The sequence below is a fragment of the Toxotes jaculatrix genome, chromosome 21 (genome assembly GCF_017976425.1).
Source record: "Toxotes jaculatrix isolate fToxJac2 chromosome 21, fToxJac2.pri, whole genome shotgun sequence".
In the NCBI taxonomy this organism is placed as follows: Eukaryota; Metazoa; Chordata; class Actinopteri; family Toxotidae; genus Toxotes; species Toxotes jaculatrix.
Genome location: NC_054414.1, coordinates 11,020,839 through 11,044,047, shown reverse-complemented (window position 1 = coordinate 11,044,047; position 23,209 = coordinate 11,020,839). Strand labels below are relative to the sequence as shown.

Here is a 23,209-nt window from a genome sequence, read left to right as displayed (position 1 = left end):
AAAAATTAATTAATTTTCTGTGAATCAGCTACTCAATTAATTTAGCTATGCTCTGGAGTTCTTCTTGCTAAATAATCTTTTTTCTTATCAGTCCGTTCAGTTTGTAGAGACTATATTGAAAAGTATTCAGTTACCTTTTCACAATAGCCTCGGCTAAATCTTTGCTGCTTTTCAGTTTTTTCTCTAATCTACCAGTCCTTTCTTATCTGCACGGTTGTATTCATTGAAATACTCAGTGATGTACTGCCATCTTAAATCAAGGAGGCTAGATAATACCACCATATGGCCAGTGGGAACCTTAAGTATTTAGACGATAGACTCAGTGAATGAGAGAGGGAGAGAGAGGGGGGGGGGGGGGGAGCAGAAAGATGTTGGCTTTAATCTCCTCTCAGCCTCCTGTGATTAGAGAGTGAGAGAGAGAGAGTGAATTGGATGGAGGGAAGAAGAGATGGAGAAAAACGAGGTCAAGTCAAATCAAGTCAATTTTTATTTAGATAGCACCAAATCATAGCAGAAATTATCTTGGGGCATTTTTCATATAGAGCAGGTTTACACCATACTCTTAAAGGTAAGAATAAAATTAGTCTTGAAGTTTAGGGACCAGTGTATGCCTAGGAGTAAATACATTTGAACCAGTGTTACGAGGGATGGCTAGAATCAGAGATAACTGAAGTGATGGGAGAGATAGTCAGACTTCACAGGCTGTATTCAGGTGAATGCTGAAGTCACCAATAATTAGAATCTACAACCTCAAAAGAGGTGAAGGTAACATCAAGACTGGAGGTAAAACTGAAAATAGACAGAGAGATTAATGTCACACCCCCACCTTGTTTAGTAACCCAAGTAACGTGCATTGGTGTAGTCAGGTTTAAGCCGTGTTTCATGCAGACCAATCATATCCAGATTACGCTGAAGAATCGAGTCATTTGCCGGTGAGGCTTTAGCAGATAGTGATCTGATTTTTTTATAAAACCAAATTTGAGGATCTTGTTGAGGCTGGAGTTGCCAGTAGTACGTGGGAACCTAGGTCAGTAGGTCAGGAACGTGGGCCAAGTGTGCAGGGAAGGAGGGCTGAAGCAACAAGAGGATGTTTTACCCAGGAACTGCTCACTTTTTCTGGACTGTGGTTGTTTTCTAGTTGTCTTTTCTAGCTCTTGCTCCTTGACCATTTTAAACGTCTTTTCAAGTCGTTTATTATGTGAAATTGAACGATGGATCTAATGGCAGCAGTCGCACATTCTGGTCACAATTTTCACGAGCAAATCTAATCTGTCATTCCTTTTCTGTGGATCTGTTTGTTCTCCAAGTGTCACGGGTATCCTGACAAATAAACAGACAAACATGCATAAATATTACCACTTTGGCTCATTCAGTTAGTAGAAGCTGTATAAATCAGTTAGCTTGGCAAACTGTGTGTATCTCTTGCCTGATGATATGCAGAATGGATTTTTTAAAAGCATTGCTTTGTCAGTGCCCTGCTGAGCGAGTGAATGAAGGCACAGACATGCTGATGGTGGCACAGCATTAGACTGAATCAATCTTGGGGTATTATTATCGATGCCTGATTGAGGGTCACTCATGGGCAGTGGTCAAAGGTCATGTCAGGCTCCAGCAGTGATCCTGTGTAGACAAGGTGCATAATTACAAGACACTACTGATGAAAGTCTGTTTGTCAACATGTGTGTATTTACTGAGGCGCAGCAGAAAAACACAGAAGCTAAATGACAATACAGTAAAGGAATAGTGATATTGGCATTTTGGGAAATATCTGGTTTCTTGTCAAGAGTTAAATGAGAAGATCAGTATCACTCCAAATACTGTAAAATATGAGGCTGGACCCAGCTAGCTGTTTTCCATTCTTTATGCTGAGCTACACTAACTGGTTTGCTGAAGGAAGAGGTGCAAATATATGATTTATAGCTGGTTCATCCACCAGCACTGCGAACTGCAGCTCCCTTAGTTGCAGTTTAATGAGACGTCCACCAGTGACGTTCTGAGCTACAAGCTCCTCTTCAGACAGATATAGCTTGAAACTGGTAACTGTTGGATGTCTCATTAAACTTCATCTAAGGGAGCCACAGTGTGCAGACCTACATTTTCCTTTCCTTTCCTTTTCGCCACTCAGCAGTCTAAGGCACAATTAAATGCATCATGCTTTAAACATTTTAAACATGGCTCCAATCTGGGCTTTATGAACACTTGTCACCAGTTAAACAAAGGTCTCTTTGTGCCGTGGCTGCTTTTTCTAATTGCCACTTTGTCGTGTTGCCATCTTGTCTTCAATCAGTGTTTTTCCAAACTAGAAATTTCTTTGGCAGCTGGCGTGTTTCCACCACCCACTGTAAAATTGGCAGAATAAATGACATGAGATGAGAGAAAAATAAAACAACAAAAAGTAGTGACTGTTTTTAACAACTTTGTGATACCAAACTAGAAAGTCTCTTTTGTTTGGTTCATAGACGAACCTTTGTAGCCGCAAGTGAAAATAATTTGTAAAAATAAGCAACATTAACATGGAAAATCCATGAGGCTGACAGAAGTTTCTGTTCGTCTGTCTTAACAGCAAATAACTTTGGCGGGAGCTTGAGCGCTTGCTATGTTGCCAACAAACTGATCAGGTGCTTCTGGCTTTTTGTTTGTGGGTGCGTGTTTGCGGTAATTGCGGATGTCTAACAGCGAGCCAGACTGATTTGCCTGCTTTAGATTTTGCCTCCTTTGCCAGAAAACACTGCTGCAGAATTGTTTTGTAAATTTCCAGCTGAGAGGAAATGTTGCTTCCACAGTGGAAGAACACAGACTTTTGCTTCCAGTTTGTTTGTCATAGACCACCATGCCTGGTCCATGCAGATCTCTGATGAGCAGTGCCAGTCAAGTCATTTATCTGTGTGTGTCCAGCTACTTAATGTTCATCGTCGAATCAGTATTTTCTCCTTTCCCAATAATGGACTGCCTTTTCCAGGCCTGGGAAAGTGATGGTGAAGAGAGGTTAGTGTTTTGTCACGCCTGGTTGTTCAGATTATCAGATACCATTATACCCATCGTTGTATTAGACCGAATAAAGATCCTTAAACATGCAGCAGGTGGCTGCTGTGATGATTGTGGTCCACTGTAGGTGGCAAACGTGATGATACAAGAATTTGGCATTTGCCTTTGGAGAGTCGGCTGAGGAGCTTCCTGCTGTGAAGCTTTGCAGGCAAGGTCTGAATATAGACACAAACATCAGTGAAAAAAAAGATGTATCCTAAAAAAAAACTAAAATGCACTCCCTGTTGCTTGTTGTTGTTTTGTTTTACCAATGCTAGTGTGGGGTGGACCTTTGATTGGATTTAATAGTGGATTTTCTACAACCTTGCCGCCGGTTCTGCTCTGTGTACCTAGATAGAGTTAATGCCATTTCGCTGGTAAAGATGGATGTGACGGATAACTGCTCTCATGAATGCCCTTCAGCCTGCGGATAGTGTGTAGGATGAAGCCTGAGCACACACACAGACTCACTACTGTCTGTTCACCTGGCATCTCATTACTGCGACCCTCCCACAGATGAGTGTTAGTGCTGAAGCAGGTGTTTCGGCCTCCCACCTACACAGCCAGTAGTTCCAGGAGCAGTTATAAGGTTAGAGCGGGTATACAGCAGGTGGGCAAGAAGAATGCACTGCTGCTTCACCTGATGTAATGCTGCAGGGACTGCTAATTAAGAATCAGGATGATGATCTAACCAGAGACTCCACACAGTAACTTGATACTGACAGCTGTGGAGGAAGATGTACAAAGGAGTGTGATTCCATCTCTCTCATGTGTAAGAGAGAGTTATAATATCAGATAGCCTTTTTTTTAATGAGATGTTTTACTATGTCTGCATAATGTGTTCCCTTTTGGAAAAAGATGCTTAAAATTCTTGTTGAGATACACAGAATAATGTAATGCTGTTCATGATTTAATTTAAATCAAGGCAGCAAATCTTATAAAATTTAGAAGCAGAGTGTGTTTTTGCTACATCACACTAATATTCAATCCAAATATTCAGTGTCTACTCTGCCTCTTTGATCTAGATTATCGGAAAACCTTGCTGTTGGTTTTGCACATTTTCGTTATATACACACTGGTTAGAGCAACACACTGTATTGTGCATTTTCCTTCTTATCAGAAACGATTAATCGATATTGTTGCCATTTCTGTCAATTAATTATTTGGGCTAATCCGAGCTCTAGTTACCACCTCAAAATGTTTTACTCAGTGTTGCCTTTGATGAACAGTAAAGTTGGTTTGTAACAGCTGACGTCACAGTAGCGCTAGAACGCACAACAAGTGTTAATATTTTTTTTTCAGTGAAACTTTAAATCATGTCTTCACTGGGAAGTTAATGAGCAGGGTGGAAAGAGATGTCTTGTATGGAGGTGAGATGGGAAAACTGTGACTAACAATGGTGCCAGTAATTTTTATGCAAAGATCATAATGAAGATAAGCTCTGAACAAAACATGGTGGTAATGAAAATCTTGTGTTGATGCCAGCTTGAATTTATATGCCTCACTGCACGCAGAAGCAAAGTACTGAGGTGAATAATGTGACACAGCTCAAACACCATTCAATTAAATTAATTATCTGCGACTTGAATTGTACACCCAGACAGTCATTTCTACATTGCTGTTGCCATGGTGACAGCCAAGGTGAGGGATCCTATAGGACAAAAGTGGCCAGTATGGTCTGACCTCACTTCCCTCCAGCCTGACAGTCACACAGTAAGAAATGAAATGAATGCTTTACGCCTCAGTAATGAGAGCAGCTATTAATTATACTGAAACTTCAGCATAGTAATGGGTTGATTCATCACTGTCAGAGCATGACTGGTCGGTTGCCCTTTCAAAATGTATTTACATTCTGAAGTAATTTTAAAATGAGAAATGATATACTTCAGTAAGTGAGTGCTAAGGCACTGAAACTGAAATAACCTCACCCCTCTCCATATTAGCATCAGAGATCAGACGTTTGCTTTCGTAGTGTTTTAACATCTTGTTGCACCTACTAGCAATGAAATGATTTATCTCAGTATCTGTTACAATATGTCTCAGATTTAATCCTATAGTGCAAATAAAAAAGTACCACACTCCTTTTTTTTTCAGGCCTCTCTAGTTTTGGATTAATCTCAGCAACTCTGTGAAACAAAAAGAATTCTGAGAATAGAATGCAAGGAAAACCCTAAATTCTGTGAAATCTTAAATTAATCCCCTTTTTTAAAAAATGCAAATCTAAGCCTCTTCTCTAACATGGAGTCACAATGTGTTATGTCTCTTTTTTTCCCCCCACTCCTAGTTGTGTCTGTGATTTTTCACCGGGGCCAACAAGAAGAGAAGAGAAGAGAAGAGAAGAGAAGAGAAGAGAAGAGAAGAGAAGAGAAGAGAAGAGAAGAGAAGAGAATTTAAGGGAATTTACGGGCTTTGTTTTGCTTTCCTCCCTCCTCTCCCCCCTCTGCACCCTCCTCTGAATGATTGAAGCCATGCCCATTGTGTCTGCAAGCACAGGTACAGCAGCCGAAACATATGCTCAAGCTACTTGTTCATTCTCTCTGATGCTTTATATATGCTTATAAATAATGCACATGCTGTAATATCAAGCATACATTACTGGAGCTCAAACTGAAAGACTAATATTTTAGGAGTTCTCTTTTTGTAGATAGTGTTACTGGCCAAAAATAAGCTAAAAAAGAATCTTTCTGTGAGATTTTCATGTGTGCATACATGACAAAAGGTTCATATGATTCATAGGGCTGCATGAGACTCTGGCCCTGCTCACCTCTCAGCTCCACCCAGATGCCAACCATAAAGAGGACCTGGTCTTCCTCAAAGATGTATTCAGCGAGAAAAGCCTTGGTTACCTCATGAAGGTACAGCAGATATATCTGAGTAGAACTGATTTCTTTATATTTGTAAAACTGTGTTTGACAAAGAGAATTCCAGTCGCATACTGTTTCTTTCCAAAGAACAAAACATTAAAGATAACATAGAAAGTGGAGCACAAACACAACAAAGTGATCGGACTGTACTAACAGAGTTTTTTGAAAAAAATTGCTGCGTTGCTGTGAAAAAAATTCATGTAAATAATGTTGGTTTTGTGTGGGTTTTTTGCCCGGTTAGTTGCTAATTTGTTGTTCATCCATTTGTTGTAGATCCATGACAAACTGAAGCAGTATGAGAAACAGAGCCCAACTCCAGTCCTACACAGCGCCTCCTGTCTGGCTGAGGACGTAGGTCCAAACTTTCCTCACATTTCAAATACAAACAAAATCATAGAAAACAAAATATTAGATAATATTGTGATTAAATACCATGTATGAATAAGAATTTACTCATACAATTTACTCACACTAAATTTACTTACTGAAGAGATGTGGGAAAATATTTTCAAATGTTTTAAGCATTCATTTTTCTGCTTTACATTGTCAGCTGGCAGAAGAGCTTCAGAACGGACCGCTGGAGGACGATGAGAGAGAACTGCTTCTCCTGCTGAGCACTCCTCACCTCAAGGTGTACTCACACACATACACGTTGTGTCTTTCATCGCACATCAAGCACCTGATAAGTTATCGACAGTGTCTCTCTTTTCCTTTTGACCCAGACACCCTCTCTGCCCTTCTGAGATTCAATATCTTTAATGCTATTGTAATGCCACTCAGTACTTTCGTTGATCATCTATTGCATAACAGAGCTGTCTGTACCCCTTCTCTGTCCTCCAGACACAGACAACACTGCCTAATTAGTCTTATCAAGTGATTCTGTTCAAGTTATTGGCTTTCTGGGGAGCAGGAAATGATGGTTGTGAATCCTGCACACTCATTTGCAAATGTAGCCAGTGAAGGAGAAGGAGTTTTCCCTCTTATTTTTGTTTGTATCTCTCATGTTTTCTGGCACATTCCAATTTCGGCTTTTCTTGTCCAGAAAAGTTACCTGTATTTGCATTTGTCTGTGTATGCTTTTGTAAATTGTTCATACAGGCAGTGCTGTCAGCCCACGACACGGTGGCCCAAAAGAACTTTGACCCAGTGCTGCCGCCGCTGCCGGAGGATCTGGACGACGACCTGGAGGAAGAGTCAGTGAAGATCGTCCGGCTGGTGAAGAACAAGGAGCCCCTGGTGAGACTCGCCTCATTCCTGAAAACATGGCAAAATAAGAGCTCTTCTATCCCTCAACAGCTGCTTTTCTTTTGTGGCTGTCGAGAGCTCCAGGGTGTGAATATGTGTCACTGTGGGATGCTATAAAAGTCCAAGCTACAGGAAATCCTTCAAGTGAAGGACAAAAAATAGATTTGGTGTTAACTTGTCAGAAACATCTGCTGAAGTGCCACCAGTTTGGCAGCAGCAAGCATACATTATGATACACAAACAAATCTCCAGTCACATAGAGTTTTAGCCTTTACTCCAACAGGTAACTGTTTTTTTTTTTTTTTTATCAGCAAAAGCCACCCACGTTCACACGGGCAGCAGCTTTTTCCACTCTGCCAGGGGACTGTATCAGCCCAGTAAACTTAAGATTAGATCTGTGTTTTGAAATCTGATTTATTGTTCCATCTTTTCTACCAGGGAGCGACTATTAGGAGAGACGAGGCGACGGGAGCTGTAATCGTGGCCAGAATCATGAGGGGAGGGGCAGCAGACCGCAGTGGTGAGACGAACATGTTCACGCATCAAATACCATAATTTCGATGTTTTACTATCCCTTGAAAAAAAGAAATGTATATCAGGGCCTGGCTGCAGCAAAGAGCCATAAGAAAATAATCTGACTCCTATATGTTAAACTTTCTTATCACTACTGATACACTGACAGAGAAGTGAGGAGATTACGTTGTGTAACTGCATGAACTGTCAACAGAGATCAAATCCTTGAGATTAGTGCCACGAGATTGCATATTTTGAGATTACAAACATGGGTTGCTCCTGGTTGTTGCCATGGAAATGTTAACAACTTTTAGCCAACAGAAAATTGTCTTGCTTCATATTCTTAAAAATACTCTTAGTGGTCCTACTCATACTGGAATTTTCCTTGGCTTATTTTGCAAGTGCATGTTGTGTTTATGTTTCCAGGCCTGGTACATGTAGGGGATGAGCTTCGAGAGGTCAACGGAAATCTGATAGCCCACAAAAGACCAGATGAAATAAGTCAGATTCTGGTAAAGAATTTTTAAAAAATGCTTTTCAATGGAGCATCATGGTTCAGATACTGATGTTACTGTGGATACATTGGATGACGGTGCTGCTCTGTTGTTTTTGATCAGTCCCAGTCACAAGGCTCCATCACACTCAAAATCATCCCAGCTGTTGTTGAGGAAGACAAACTAAAGGAAAGCAGGGTGAGGACTTTATGTCTAAATATACAACTTGTTTGCTTTAGAAAGAGTTAACAACCACTTACCCCTCCCCCTAAAACAGGGAAAAGATTTCTATTAAATTTTTTGATTGACTTTTTAAATAATTTTCCACATCAGAGTTTTGTTGTCATTGATTTCTATTGATGACTTGCACTCATTGATAATGTCGTTAGGATTTATCTCTTAATTTATGAAAGATTTCAACATTTTGGGAGAGAAGATCTGAACGTGCTCTCGTATGTGTTCATTCAATATAAGGCTACAGACTGCAGTCAGTTAGCCTAGCTTAGCATAAACACTGGAATTGGGGGAATCAGCTAGCCTGCCTCTGTCCGAAGGTAACAAAATCTCCCTACTTTAGTCGACAGACATCAGAGTGGTATCGATCTTCTCCCCTAACTCTCAGCAAGAAAGCGAATAAGCCTATTTCCCAAAATGTAAAACTACTTTTAATGTTACCACTGCTAAACTAATATTCCTACTCCCTCCAGGTCTACCTTCGGGCTCTGTTTGACTACACCCCCTTTGAGGACAAGGCCACGCCGTGCCAAGAGGCAGGACTTCCTTTCAAGAGGGGAGACATTCTTCAGGTGGTGAGCCAAGAGGACGCCACCTGGTGGCAGGCCAAGAAGGTGGGCGACTGTAACCTGCGCGCTGCCCTCGTCCCCTCCACACAGTTCCAGGAGAGGTATTTGGCATCAAATCAGCAGTTAAATAAATAATTCTTACCTTTTATTCGATCAATGATAAATCTTTTTTTTTTCTTCCAAGGCGTTTGAGATACAGGATGAAAATGGGTTCCTTTCCGGCTCCTGTGTCCCCAAAAGCTCCTACATGTAAGCCTTATTTTAGCTCTGAAACCACGATTGTCTTCACTAACCTTATAACCACAAATGTGCAAGAGGCTTAGATCTACAGATATAGTTTGTATTACAGGTCAAATCTAACCAAGGAGATACAGAAAGAGAGATTATGTAAAGATAACAAGGGATCTGAGGTTAATCTCTAAGAAAAAAAATACATAATCCATCATTTCATTCCCTAATCCAATTAAAAAAAAAGTGGTTTGAAAAACAAGGGGTGATGGTTAGGTCCGTTCTTCTCTTGCCATTGAATAAAAAAAAAACTAAATTAAGAGTAAAAGCCTTTATCTTCTATAGACTTTCTTTAATAAACGTATACAAATCCCATTGGAGATAAGTTGGTAAGGCAAGCTTGGAGTCAGTTTAGATGCAGCATTTGGAAGGCAATGTTGAAATTTTACAGAACATTTGAGAACATAATCATGTATACTATGATATGCAGAACAGCAGCTGTAATATTCTGTAACACTCAACAGTGATACTGTGTATTATTCCTTGCAATGCTGTCCTCAGATGATCGTGCTGAGAGAGGTACGTAGACAAACCCTCATGTTAGAGCACATCTCTCATCCCTGGACTGACTGCATGTTTTCATGACTGAATTTCTTTATGAAATTCTTATCAGCAGCCCACCTGTGACTCATGAAAACATAGATCCTTGCGAACCCCTCCTCCACACACGCACACACACACACACACACACACACACACACACACACACACACACACACACACACACACACACACACACACACACACACACACACACACACGCGCGCGCGCGCGCGCGCGCGCGTAAGCGCATAGAGTCACACACGTAAGTTGCCCTTTTTTTGGCCTTTACAGTTAGTTGACTTTTCATCAACAAAACCCTTCCATCTGTCTGTCAAAATTATGTACTTAACCTGCTGTGTTCTGATATTGAAGTACCCTCGACATCAGCCTCTCCTCCCTCCTCTTACCCTGTCTTCTCTACCTGCTTGCCACCCTACAGAAGACTGTGACTGTGAGGGTGCTCTGAATGGAAAGGACATAGGTGAGGAGGCACATCACTGGGTTTATACTAATCACTGCAACACCACATTGGTGCTATATCTGTGTGCTAATCCATCTCTTCTTTTAGAAACTGCAAACTATTCTGGAGGTGTTGTGCTGGATTTTTGTGCTGCTTTGATTTTGATTTGAGGGTCAGGGTAAATCACAGCTGGCACGCTTGTTGAACCCACCGGCAGATGTAATACGTCACCACGGCACTCACAGCCCAGTTAGCTCATCATCAAACTCCCCAACTCCTCTTAATAACCAAAAGTGACTGTGGATTTGTTGAGCCCTACAGCACTGCTGCAGCCCGTTTTGACCTGGACGTCAGATTTGCGTCATTTTTCAATTATACATATCAATTCTGACCAAAATGTCATTCAGATACGAGAATGTACAATTAAATTCTACATTTTAAGTGGCTGAGTTACAGATTTCTTAGATCATCTTTTCCGTATGTTTAGTGCACAATAAAGTAATTTATTTAAATATAAGGACTACTCATTATGTAAACAGTATTATTTATTTTTAATCCGCCACATTTACAATCTTTCTTGGTAAGCATTCATCAGATATAGTCATTAAAGAATTACAAAGATATGTGCCGAGTAAGATATTTTACAGTTAAATAAATGAGTATTTAATTTAAATGTATATTTTTATTTTATTTTAGTTCGTTCATTTTTTAAATGTAATTCTAAATTTGAAGATTATGGTGATCTTGAAAAATTAAAATAAAACATTTTTAAATTTTATGTCGCTTAAAATATGTGTCACAACGGCCGATGTGCGACACCCGGCGGCAAGATTTCTTGAGCTTGTCGACCCCTGGTAGGTAAACAATGGATAAATCCAAGAAAAGAAAAGTTTCACAGATGACAGCTCATACAGTCCTGTGTGCTGATGAAAGTCACGTCTTACAGCACTGATGTGCACACACTGTGCGCTGAGATTCAGGAGCAAAAATCACATTAACCAGGTCAAATAAATATTTTAATTGGCTATTATTTTGCAAATATAAATTTCACATTAAGTGAAATAGGCCTTTTTTGGTCAGGCTGACAGCTGACTGCACGCTCCAGTACATGCGATAAAATGATGAAGGAGCACAGAAGCAGATGGCATTTTTTTGTTCGCTGCAGGTAGATAATTTAAGTTTTAAAGTAAGCATCAACCAAGGGTTTCTTTTCGGAGTTCTAAATGTTTTTGTTACGTGCAGAAATAAAATTTCGTGTTCTCTGTAGCAGTTCACTGATTTCATAAATGCAGCACACTATAGTTTTTATTTGTAGCATACAAGTAAAAAAAAAAAAAAATACCCGATATATGCATTGTTATCCTCATTTTAGATGTCAAAAGGGTTTTGTGGCTCTGGGTGTTTTCCTTTCTGTGGGAGACTGTCCAAATGGCTCTTTGAGTATTTAAAATTGCCGACCCCTGAGCTAGACAGTGAAGTAACTGTGATGATATTGGTTTGATTTGATTTGTGCGATTGGACAATAATGTGAAAACTGTATAGGTTTAAAATGGCTTAAGTTTTGCTTTAGCAGTCACTTATTCTTATGCATTTGTCTGTTCGGAGTTGATCAATGTCTGGGTGCATTTTCACATGCCTCACTTTGTGTTAAAAAAAAAAAAAAAAAAGACCCAGCACATTGTTCGTGTTTGTGTGTGTGTGTGTGCGCGCTTGTTACTCTAGCAGGCTTTTCATTCTGTGTTTTGTAGCCACTGAGCTTCGCACAGCGTATTTGTGACACCTCATGGCAGCTCATTTACCTCATTGTGCCCCACAAATGGCTTCTCTTTTTCACATTACATGCTAAAGGTGCTTTGTCTGTGTTTGGTGAAGAGGTAGACACAGCATGCATGGCTTCAAAGCTTCTAATTCTGTACAGTAAGCTGGTTGAATAAATGGTCTAATATGAGCTGTAGTTTCTCCCAAGAGTAAGGCAGCCCCTGCCTTCTGTGGCCATGCTTTCTCATGGGATTTTTACTCAGGTACTCTTACTGATTTCTTCTGGTGGTGTTCAGTGCGTCTGTGTTGTGTGATATATGGCACAGAATTTGAATTTTAATCAGGGAGAGTAAGATTTAAAAGAATTTTATGTCTTCTCTTTATTCAACTTATTTTTCTCAGTGTCCCATGTTTGTAGTAGCAATGTGATCTTTAATAGACTTTCAGAGGGAGTAGCTGTCTGTCTTACGTCCGTACTTGCGTGTCTTTGACCACAGCCAGCCTGCGCAGAAGTTTCCGTCTCAGGAAAGATCGCCAGTGTTCACCTGGAGAAGCTCACACTCCAGATGCCAATCACACAGACTTTCTGATTTATGAAGAAGTAACACAATACCTGTCCCGTCCTGGTGAGAGGCCCCGCCTTATAGTCCTGATAGGTAGGTCTACTGTGCGCTTTGGTGACACTGAGGAAATGTGCACGTGTATATTTAGAAAGAAAAATGTAGGGCTGGGCGATATGGCTTAAAAATAAAATCTCAGATTTTTTCCACATGAAACCCGATTTACGATTTTAACCGATTTTTTCCCCTTTGAGAGCTACTGCAATTCATAAAATATCATTCAAAAATGTTTTTATTGTATTTTGTTTTGATTTTATTTTTCTTTCTGAGATTTTACCTGGAAAGTGAATGAAAGTACGGCTGGAACATCTGCATTTTGACATTTTGAGGTCTTACTAAAATATGACTTTTTTGGCATATTTTGAAGCCTTACTATACTATGACGTTTTTTATGACATTTTGAGGTCTTACTAAAATATGACCTTTTTGGCATATTTTGAAGCCTTACTATACTATGATGTTTTTTATGACATTTTGAGGTCTTACTAAAATATGACGTTTTTTTTTTTTTTTGGCATATTTTGATGCCTTACGGCATAGGTGTCAAACCTGTTCCACAAAGGGCCATGTGGCTGCAGGTTTTTCTTCCAACCAATGAAGAGCACACAGTTTGACCAATCAACTGTCTGCATACTGAAATCAGCTACACCTATGCCGTAAGGCATCAAAATATGCCAAAAAAAACCGTCATATTTTAGTAAGACCTCAAAATGTCATAAAAAACATCATTATGACGTTTTTATGACATTTTGAAGTCTTACTAAAACATGACTTTTTTAAGCATGTTTTGATGCATTACCCCCCCATGACGTTTTTTTTACGACATTTTGAGGTCTTACTAAAATATGACTTTTTTTGGCATATTTTGATACCTTACTATACTATGACCTCTTTTATGACATTTTGAGATCTTACTAAAATATGTCTTTTTTTGGCATATTTTGAGGTCTTACTAAAATATGACTTTTTTGGCATATTTTGATGCCTTACCCCATCATGACGTTTTTTATGACATTTTGACGACTTGCTAGGCTATGACCATTTTTATGACATTTTGAGGCCAAAAAAAAATTGGGCTTTTTTTGGCCGATTTTGACGCCTTACTATACTATGACCATTTTTATGACATTTTGATGTCGTTCTGAAAAATGACTTCTTTTGGCCGATTTTGACGCCTTACTATAGCCTGCAATGACCATTTTTATGACATTTTGAGGCCAAAAAAAAATTTGACTTTTTTTGACCGACTTTGACGACTTACTATACTATGACAATTTTTATGAAATTTTGGGGCCGTTCTGAAAAATGACTTTTTTTGTCCGATTTTGACGCCTTACTATACTATGACCATTTTTATGACATTTTGAGGCCAAAAAAAATTTTGACTTTTTTTGGCCGATTTTGACGTCTTACTATACTATGACGTTTTTTATGACTTTTTGAGGTCAAAAAAATTTTTGACTTTTTTTGCCCGATTTTGACGCCTTACTGTACTATGACGTTTTTTATGACTTTTTGAGGTCAAAAAAAAATTTGACTTTTTTTGCCCGATTTTGACGCCTTACTATACTATGACGTTTTTTATGACTTTTTGAGGTCAAAAAAAATTTTGACTTTTTTTGCCCGATTTTGACGCCTTACTATACTATGACGTTTTTTATGACTTTTTGAGGTCAAAAAAAAATTTTACTTTTTTTGCCCCGAAAAAAACGCCTTACTATACTATGACGTTTTTTATGACTTTTTGAGGTCAAAAAAAATTTTGACTTTTTTTGCCCGAAAAAAACGCCATACTATACTATGACGTTTTTTATGACTTTTTGAGGTCAAAAAATTTTTTGACTTTTTTTGCCCGATTTTGACGCCATACTATACTATGACGTTTTTTATGACTTTTTGAGGTCAAAAAAAATTTTGACTTTTTTTGCCCGATTTTGACGCCTTACTATACTATGACGTTTTTTATGACTTTTTGAGGTCAAAAAAAAATTTGACTTTTTTTGGCCGAAAAAAACGCCATACTATACTATGACGTTTTTTATGACTTTTTGAGGTCAAAAAAAATTTTGACTTTTTTTTCCCGAAAAAAACGCCATACTTTACTATGACGTTTTTTATGACTTTTTGAGGTCAAAAAAATTTTTGACTTTTTTTGGCCGATTTTGACGCCTTACTATACTATGACGTTTTTTATGACTTTTTGAGGTCAAAAAAAATTTTTACTTTTTTTGCCCCGAAAAAAACGCCTTACTATACTATGACGTTTTTTATGACTTTTTGAGGTCAAAAAAAATGTTGACTTTTTTTGCCCGAAAAAAACGCCATACTATACTATGACGTTTTTTATGACATTTTGAGGTCAAAAAAAATTTTGACTTTTTTTGCCCGAAAAAAACGCCATACTATACTATGACGTTTTTTATGACTTTTTGAGGTCAAAAAATTTTTTGACTTTTTTTGGCCGAAAAAAAACGCCATACTATACTATGACGTTTTTTATGACTTTTTGAGGTCAAAAAAAATTTTGACTTTTTTTGCCCGAAAAAAACGCCATACTATGCTATGACGTTTTTTATGACTTTTTGAGGTCAAAAAAAATTTTGACTTTTTTTGGCCAATTTTGACGCCTTACTATACTATGACGTTTTTTATGACTTTTTGAGGTCAAAAAAAAATTTGACTTTTTTTGCCCGAAAAAAACGGCATACTATACTATGACGTTTTTTATGACTTTTTGAGGTCTAAAAAAATTTTGACTTTTTTTGGCCGATTTTGACGCCTTACTATACTATGACGTTTTTTATGACTTTTTGAGGTAAAAAAAAAAATTGACTTTTTTTGCCCGAAAAAAACGCCATACTATACTATGACGTTTTTTATGACTTTTTGAGGTCAAAAAAAATTTTGACTTTTTTTGGCCGATTTTGACGCCTTACTATACTATGACATTTTTTATGACTTTTTGAGGTCAAAAAAAAAATTGACTTTTTTTGCCCGAAAAAACGCCTTACTATACTATGACGTTTTTTATGACTTTTTGAGGTCAAAAAAAATTTTGACTTTTTTTGCCCGAAAAAAACGCCATACTATGCTATGACGTTTTTTATGACTTTTTGAGGTCAAAAAAAATTTTGACTTTTTTTTGCCGAAAAAAACGCCATACTATACTATGACGTTTTTTATGACTTTTTGAGGTCAAAAAAAATGTTGACTTTTTTTGGCCAATTTTGACGCCTTACTATACTATGACGTTTTTTATGACTTTTTGAGGTCAAAAAAAAATTTGACTTTTTTTGCCCGAAAAAAACGGCATACTATACTATGACGTTTTTTATGACTTTTTGAGGTCAAAAAAAATTTTGACTTTTTTTGGCCGATTTTGACGCCTTACTATACTATGACGTTTTTTATGACTTTTTGAGGTAAAAAAAAAAATTGACTTTTTTTGCCCGAAAAAAACGCCATACTATACTATGACGTTTTTTATGACTTTTTGAGGTCAAAAAAAATTTTGACTTTTTTTGCCCGATTTTGACGCCTTACTATACTATGACGTTTTTTATGACTTTTTGAGGTCAAAAAAAATTTTGACTTTTTTTGGCCGATTTTGACGCCTTACTATACTATGACATTTTTTATGACTTTTTGAGGTCAAAAAAAAAATTGACTTTTTTTGCCCGAAAAAAACGGCATACTATACTATGACGTTTTTTTTGACTTTTTGAGGTAAAAAAAAAATTTGACTTTTTTTGCCCGAAAAAAACGCCATACTATACAATGACGTTTTTTATGACTTTTTGAGGTCAAAAAAAAATTTGACTTTTTTTGCCCGAAAAAAACGCCATACTATACTATGACGTTTTTTATGACATTTTGAGGTCAAAAAAAAATTTGACTTTTTTTGGCCGAAAAAAACGCCATACTATACTATGACGTTTTTTATGACTTTTTGAGGTCAAAAAAAATTTTGACTTTTTTTGGCCGATTTTGACGCCTTACTATACTATGACGTTTTTTATGACTTTTTGAGGTCAAAAAAAATTTGACTTTTTTTGCCCGATTTTGACGCCTTACTATACTATGACGTTTTTTATGACTTTTTGAGGTCAAAAAAAAATTTGACTTTTTTTCCCCGAAAAAAACGCCATACTATACTATGACGTTTTTTATGACATTTTGAGGTCAAAAAAAAATTTGACTATTTTTGCCCAAAAAAAACGCCATACTATACTATGACGTTTTTTATGACTTTTTGAGGTCAAAAAAAAATTTGACTTTTTTTGCCCGAAAAAAACGCCATACTATACAATGACGTTTTTTATGACTTTTTGAGGTCAAAAAAAAATTTGACTTTTTTTGCCCGAAAAAAACGCCATACTATACTATGACGTTTTTTATGACATTTTGAGGTCAAAAAAAAATTTGACTTTTTTTGGCCGAAAAAAACGCCATACTATACTATGACGTTTTTTATGACTTTTTGAGGTCAAAAAAAATTTTGACTTTTTTTGGCCGATTTTGACGCCTTACTATACTATGACGTTTTTTATGACTTTTTGAGGTCAAAAAAAAATTTGACTTTTTTTGCCCGATTTTGACGCCTTACTATACTATGACGTTTTTTATGACATTTTGAGGTCAAAAAAAAATTTGACTTCTTTTGCCCGAAAAAAACGCCATACTATACTATGACGTTTTTTATGACTTTTTGAGGTCAAAAAAAAATTTGACTTTTTTTGCCCGAAAAAAACGCCATACTATACTATGACGTTTTTTATGACTTTTTGAGGTCAAAAAAAAATTTGACTTTTTTTCCCCGAAAAAAACGCCATACTATACTATGACGTTTTTTATGACATTTTGAGGTCAAAAAAAAATTTGACTATTTTTGCCCAAAAAAAACGCCATACTATACTATGACGTTTTTTATGACTTTTTGAGGTCAAAAAAAAATTTGACTTTTTTTGCCCGAAAAAAACGCCATACTATACTATGACGTTTTTTATGACTTTTTGAGGTCAAAAAAAAATTTGACTTTTTTTGCCACGAAAAAAACGCCATACTATACTATGACGTTTTTTATGACTTTTTGAGGTCAAAAAAAATTTTGACTTTTTTTTGCCGAAAAAAACGCCATACTATACTATGATGTTTTTTATGACTTTTTGAGGTCAAAAAAAATGTTGACTTTTTTTGGCTGATTTTGACGCCTTACTATACTATAACGTTTTTTATGACTTTTTGAGGTCAAAAAAAAATTTGACTTTTTTTGCCCGAAAAAAACACCATACTATACTATGACGTTTTTTATGACTTTTTGAGGTCAAAAAAATTTTTGACTTTTTTTGCCCAATTTTGACGCCTTACTATACTATGACGTTTTTTATGACTTTTTGAGGTCAAAAAAATTTTTGACTTTTTTTGGCCGATTTTGACGCCTTACTATACTATGACGTTTTTTATGACTTTTTGAGGTCAAAAAAAAAAATTGACTTTTTTTGCCCGAAAAAAACGCCATACTATACTATGACGTCTTTTATGACTTTTTGAGGTCAAAAAAAATTTTGACTTTTTTTGCCCGAAAAAAACGCCATACTATACTATGACATTTTTTATGACTTTTTGAGGTCAAAAAAAATGTTGACTTTTTTTGCCCGAAAAAAACGCCATACTATACTATGACGTTTTTTATGACTTTTTGAGGTCAAAAAAAATGTTGACTTTTTTTGCCCGAAAAAAACTGACATTTTGTATGACATTTTGAGGTCAAAAAAAATGTTGACTTTTTTTGTCCCGACAAAAACGCCATACTATACTATGACGTTTTTTATGACATTTTGAGATAAAAAAAAAATGTTGACTTTTTTTGTCCGAACAAAAAAACGCCATACTATACTATGACGTTTTTTATGACATTTTGAGGTCAAAAAAAAATTTGACTTTTTTTGCCCGAAAAAAACGCCATACTATACTATGACGTCTTTTATGACTTTTTGAGGTCAAAAAAAATTTTGACTTTTTTTGCCCGAAAAAAACGCCATACTATACTATGACGTTTTTTATGACTTTTTGAGGTCAAAAAAAATTTTGACTTTTTTTGCCCGATTTTGACGCCTTACTATACTATGACGTTTTTTATGACTTTTTGAGGTCAAAAAAAGATTTGACTTTTTTTGCCGAAAAAAACGCCATACTATACTATGACGTTTTTTATGACTTTTTGAGGTAAAAAAAAATGTTGACTTTTTTTGGCCGATTTTGACGCCTTACTATACTATGACGTTTTTTATGACTTTTTGAGGTCAAAAAAAATTTTTACTTTTTTTTCCCCGAAAAAAACGCCTTACTATACTATGACGTTTTTTATGACTTTTTGAGGTCAAAAAAAAATTTGACTTTTTTTCCCCGAAAAAAACGCCATACTATACTATGACAATTTTTTATGACATTTTGAGGTCAAAAAAAAATTTGACTTTTTTTGCCCAAAAAAAAAACGCCATACTATACTATGACGTTTTTTATGACTTTTTGAGGTCAAAAAAAAATTTGACTTTTTTTCCCCGAAAAAAACGCCATACTATACTATGACAATTTTTTATGACATTTTGAGGTCAAAAAAAAATTTGACTTTTTTTGGCCGAAAAAAACAGCATACTATACTATGACGTTTTTTATGACATTTTGAGGTGAAAAAAAATTTGGACTTTTTTTGCCCGAAAAAAACGCCATACTATACTATGACGTTTTTTATGACATTTTGAGGTCAAAAAAAAATTTGACTTTTTTTGCCCAAAAAAAAACGCCATACTATACTATGATGTTTTTTATGACTTTTTGAGGTCAAAAAAAATGTTGACTTTTTTTGGCCGATTTTGACGCCTTACTATACTATAACGTTTTTTATGACTTTTTGAGGTCAAAAAAAAATTTTACTTTTTTTGCCCTGAAAAAAACGCCTTACTATACTATGACGTTTTTTATGACTTTTTGAGGTCAAAAAAAATTTGACTTTTTTTGCCCGAAAAAAACGCCATACTATACTATGACGTTTTTTATGACTTTTTGAGGTCAAAAAAAGATTTGACTTTTTTTGCCCGAAAAAAACGCCATACTATACTATGACGTTTTTTATGACTTTTTGAGGTCAAAAAAATTTTTGACTTTTTTTGCCCGATTTTGACGCCTTACTATTCTATGACGTTTTTTATGACTTTGAGGTCAAAAAAAATTTTGACTTTTTTTGCCCGATTTTGACGCCTTACTATACTATGACGTTTTTTATGACTTTTTGAGGTCAAAAAAAAATTTGACTTTTTTTGCCCGAAAAAAACGCCATACTATACTATGACGTTTTTTATGACTTTTTGAGGTCAAAAAAAAATTTGACTTTTTTTGCCCGAAAAAAACGCCATACTATACTATGACGTCTTTTATGACTTTTTGAGGTCAAAAAAAATGTTGACTTTTTTTGCCCGAAAAAAACGCCATACTATACTATGACGTTTTTTATGACATTTTGAGGTCAAAATAAATTTTGACTTTTTTTGACTGAAAAAAACGCCATACTATACTATGACGTTTTTTATGACTTTTTGATGTCAAAAATTTTTTTGACTCTTTTTGGCCGAAAAAAACGCCATACTATACTATGACGTTTTTTATGACTTTTTGAGGTCAAAAAAAATTTTGACTTTTTTTGCCCGAAAAAAACGCCATACTATACTATGACGTTTTTTATGACTTTTTGAGGTCAAAAAAAAATTTGACTTTTTTTGCCCGAAAAAAACGCCATACTATACTATGACGTTTTTTATGACTTTTTGAGGTCAAAAAAAAATTTGACTTTTTTTGCCACGAAAAAAACGCCATACTATACTATGACGTTTTTTATGACTTTTTGAGGTCAAAAAAAATTTTGACTTTTTTTTGCCGAAAAAAACGCCATACTATACTATGATGTTTTTTATGACTTTTTGAGGTCAAAAAAAATGTTGACTTTTTTTGGCCGATTTTGACGCCTTACTATACTATAACGTTTTTTATGACTTTTTGAGGTCAAAAAAAAATTTGACTTTTTTTGCCCGAAAAAAACGCCATACTATACTATGACGTCTTTTATGACTTTTTGAGGTCAAAAAAAATTTTGACTTTTTTTGCCCGAAAAAAACGCCATACTATACTATGACGTTTTTTATGACATTTTGAGGTCAAAAAAAAATTTGACTTTTTTTGGCCGAAAAAAACGCCATACTATACTATGACGTTTTTTATGACTTTTTGAGGTCAAAAAAAATTTTGACTTTTTTTCCCGATTTTGACGCCTTACTATACTATGACGTTTTTTATGACTTTTTGAGGTCAAAAAAAGATTTGACTTTTTTTGCCGAAAAAAACGCCATACTATACTATGACGTTTTTTATGACTTTTTGAGGTCAAAAAAAATGTTGACTTTTTTTGGCCGATTTTGACGCCTTACTATACTATGACGTTTTTTATGACTTTTTGAGGTCAAAAAAAATTTTTACTTTTTTTTCCCCGAAAAAAACGCCTTACTATACTATGACGTTTTTTATGACTTTTTGAGGTCAAAAAAAAATTTGACTTTTTTTGCCCGAAAAAAACGCCATACTATACTATGACGTTTTTTATGACTTTTTGAGGTCAAAAAAAGATTTGACTTTTTTTGCCCGAAAAAAACGCCATACTATACTATGACGTTTTTTATGACTTTTTGAGGTCAAAAAAAATGTTGACTTTTTTTGCCCGATTTTGACGCCTTACTATACTATGACAATTTTTTATGACATTTTGAGGTCAAAAAAAAATTTGACTTTTTTTGCCCAAAAAAAAAACGCCATACTATACTATGACGTTTTTTATGACTTTTTGAGGTCAAAAAAAAATTTGACTTTTTTTGCCCGAAAAAAATGCCATACTATACTATGACGTTTTTTATGACTTTTTGAGGTCAAAAAAAAATTTTGACTTTTTTTTGCCGAAAAAAACGCCATACTATACTATAATGTTTTTTATGACTTTTTGAGGTCAAAAAAAATGTTGACTTTTTTTGGCCGATTTTGACGCCTTACTATACTGTAACGTTTTTTATGACTTTTTGAGGTCAAAAAAAAATTTGACTTTTTTTGCCCGATTTTGACGCCTTACTATACTGTGACGTTTTTTATGACATTTTGAGGTCAAAAAAAATTTTAACTTTTTTTGCCCGAAAAAAACACCATACTATACTATGACGTTTTTTATGACTTTTTGAGGTCAAAAAAATTTTTGACTTTTTTTGCCCGATTTTGACGCCTTACTATACTATGACGTTTTTTATGACTTTTTGAGGTCAAAAAAATTTTTGACTTTTTTTGGCCGATTTTGACGCCTTACTATACTATGACGTTTTTTATGACTTTTTGAGGTCAAAAAAATTTTTGACTTTTTTTGGACGATTTTGACGCCTTACTATACTATGACGTTTTTTATGACTTTTTGAGGTCAAAAAAAAAATTTGACTTTTTTTGCCCGAAAAAAACGCCATACTATACTATGACGTTTTTTATGACATTTTGAGGTCAAAAAAAAATTTGACTTTTTTTGCCCAAAAAAAAACGCCATACTATACTATGACGTTTTTTATGACTTTTTGAGGTCAAAAAAAATTTTGACTTTTTTTTGCCGAAAAAAACGCCATACTATACTATGACGTTTTTTATGACATTTTGAGGTCAAAAAAAATTTTGACTTTTTTTGCCCGAAAAAAACGCCATACTATACCATGACGTTTTTTATGACTTTTTGAGGTCAAAAAAATTTTTGACTTTTTTTGGCCGATTTTGACGCCTTACTATACTATGACGTTTTTTATGACTTTTTGAGGTCAAAAAAAAATTTGACTTTTTTTGCCCGAAAAAAACGCCATACTATACTATGACGTCTTTTATGACTTTTTGAGGTCAAAAAAAATTTTGACTTTTTTTGGCCGAAAAAAACGCCATACTATACTATGACGTTTTTTATGACATTTTGAGGTCAAAATAAATTTTGACTTTTTTTGCCCGAAAAAAACGCCATACTATACTATGACGTTTTTTATGACTTTTTGAGGTCAAAAAAAGATTTGACTTTTTTTGCCGAAAAAAACGCCATACTATACTATGACGTTTTTTATGACTTTTTGAGGTCAAAAAAAATGTTGACTTTTTTTGGCCGATTTTGACGCCTTACTATACTATGACGTTTTTTATGACTTTTTGAGGTCAAAAAAAATTTTTACTTTTTTTTCCCCGAAAAAAACGCCTTACTATACTATGACGTTTTTTATGACTTTTTGAGGTCAAAAAAAAATTTGACTTTTTTTCCCCGAAAAAAACGCCATACTATACTATGACGTTTTTTATGACTTTTTGAGGTCAAAAAAAATGTTGACTTTTTTTGCCCGATTTTGACGCCTTACTATACTATGACGTTTTTTATGACTTTTTGAGGTCAAAAAAAAAATTGACTTTTTTTGCCCGATTTTGACGCCTTACTATACTATGACGTTTTTTATGACATTTTGAGGTCAAAAAAAAATTTGACTTTTTTTGCCCG

General features: G+C 35.5%; 1 protein-coding gene across 1 annotated transcript in view; it reads left to right on the top strand.

Annotated features, from left to right (window-relative positions):
- The first annotated feature begins 5,480 nt into the window (after positions 1–5,480).
- LOC121201523 (MAGUK p55 subfamily member 3-like) overlaps positions 5,481–23,209 on the top strand; it is a 61,112-nt gene continuing 43,383 nt past the window's right edge. The window contains exons 1-14 of the mRNA XM_041067398.1: positions 5,481–5,517; positions 5,761–5,879; positions 6,162–6,239; positions 6,439–6,519; positions 6,987–7,124; positions 7,572–7,653; positions 8,073–8,158; positions 8,264–8,338; positions 8,848–9,044; positions 9,128–9,192; positions 9,733–9,750; positions 10,214–10,255; positions 12,190–12,255; positions 12,490–12,648. Of these exons, the coding sequence (XP_040923332.1) occupies positions 5,481–5,517; positions 5,761–5,879; positions 6,162–6,239; positions 6,439–6,519; positions 6,987–7,124; positions 7,572–7,653; positions 8,073–8,158; positions 8,264–8,338; positions 8,848–9,044; positions 9,128–9,192; positions 9,733–9,750; positions 10,214–10,255; positions 12,190–12,255; positions 12,490–12,648 (1,243 nt within the window). The remainder of the gene's footprint in view (positions 5,518–5,760; positions 5,880–6,161; positions 6,240–6,438; positions 6,520–6,986; positions 7,125–7,571; positions 7,654–8,072; positions 8,159–8,263; positions 8,339–8,847; positions 9,045–9,127; positions 9,193–9,732; positions 9,751–10,213; positions 10,256–12,189; positions 12,256–12,489; positions 12,649–23,209) is intronic.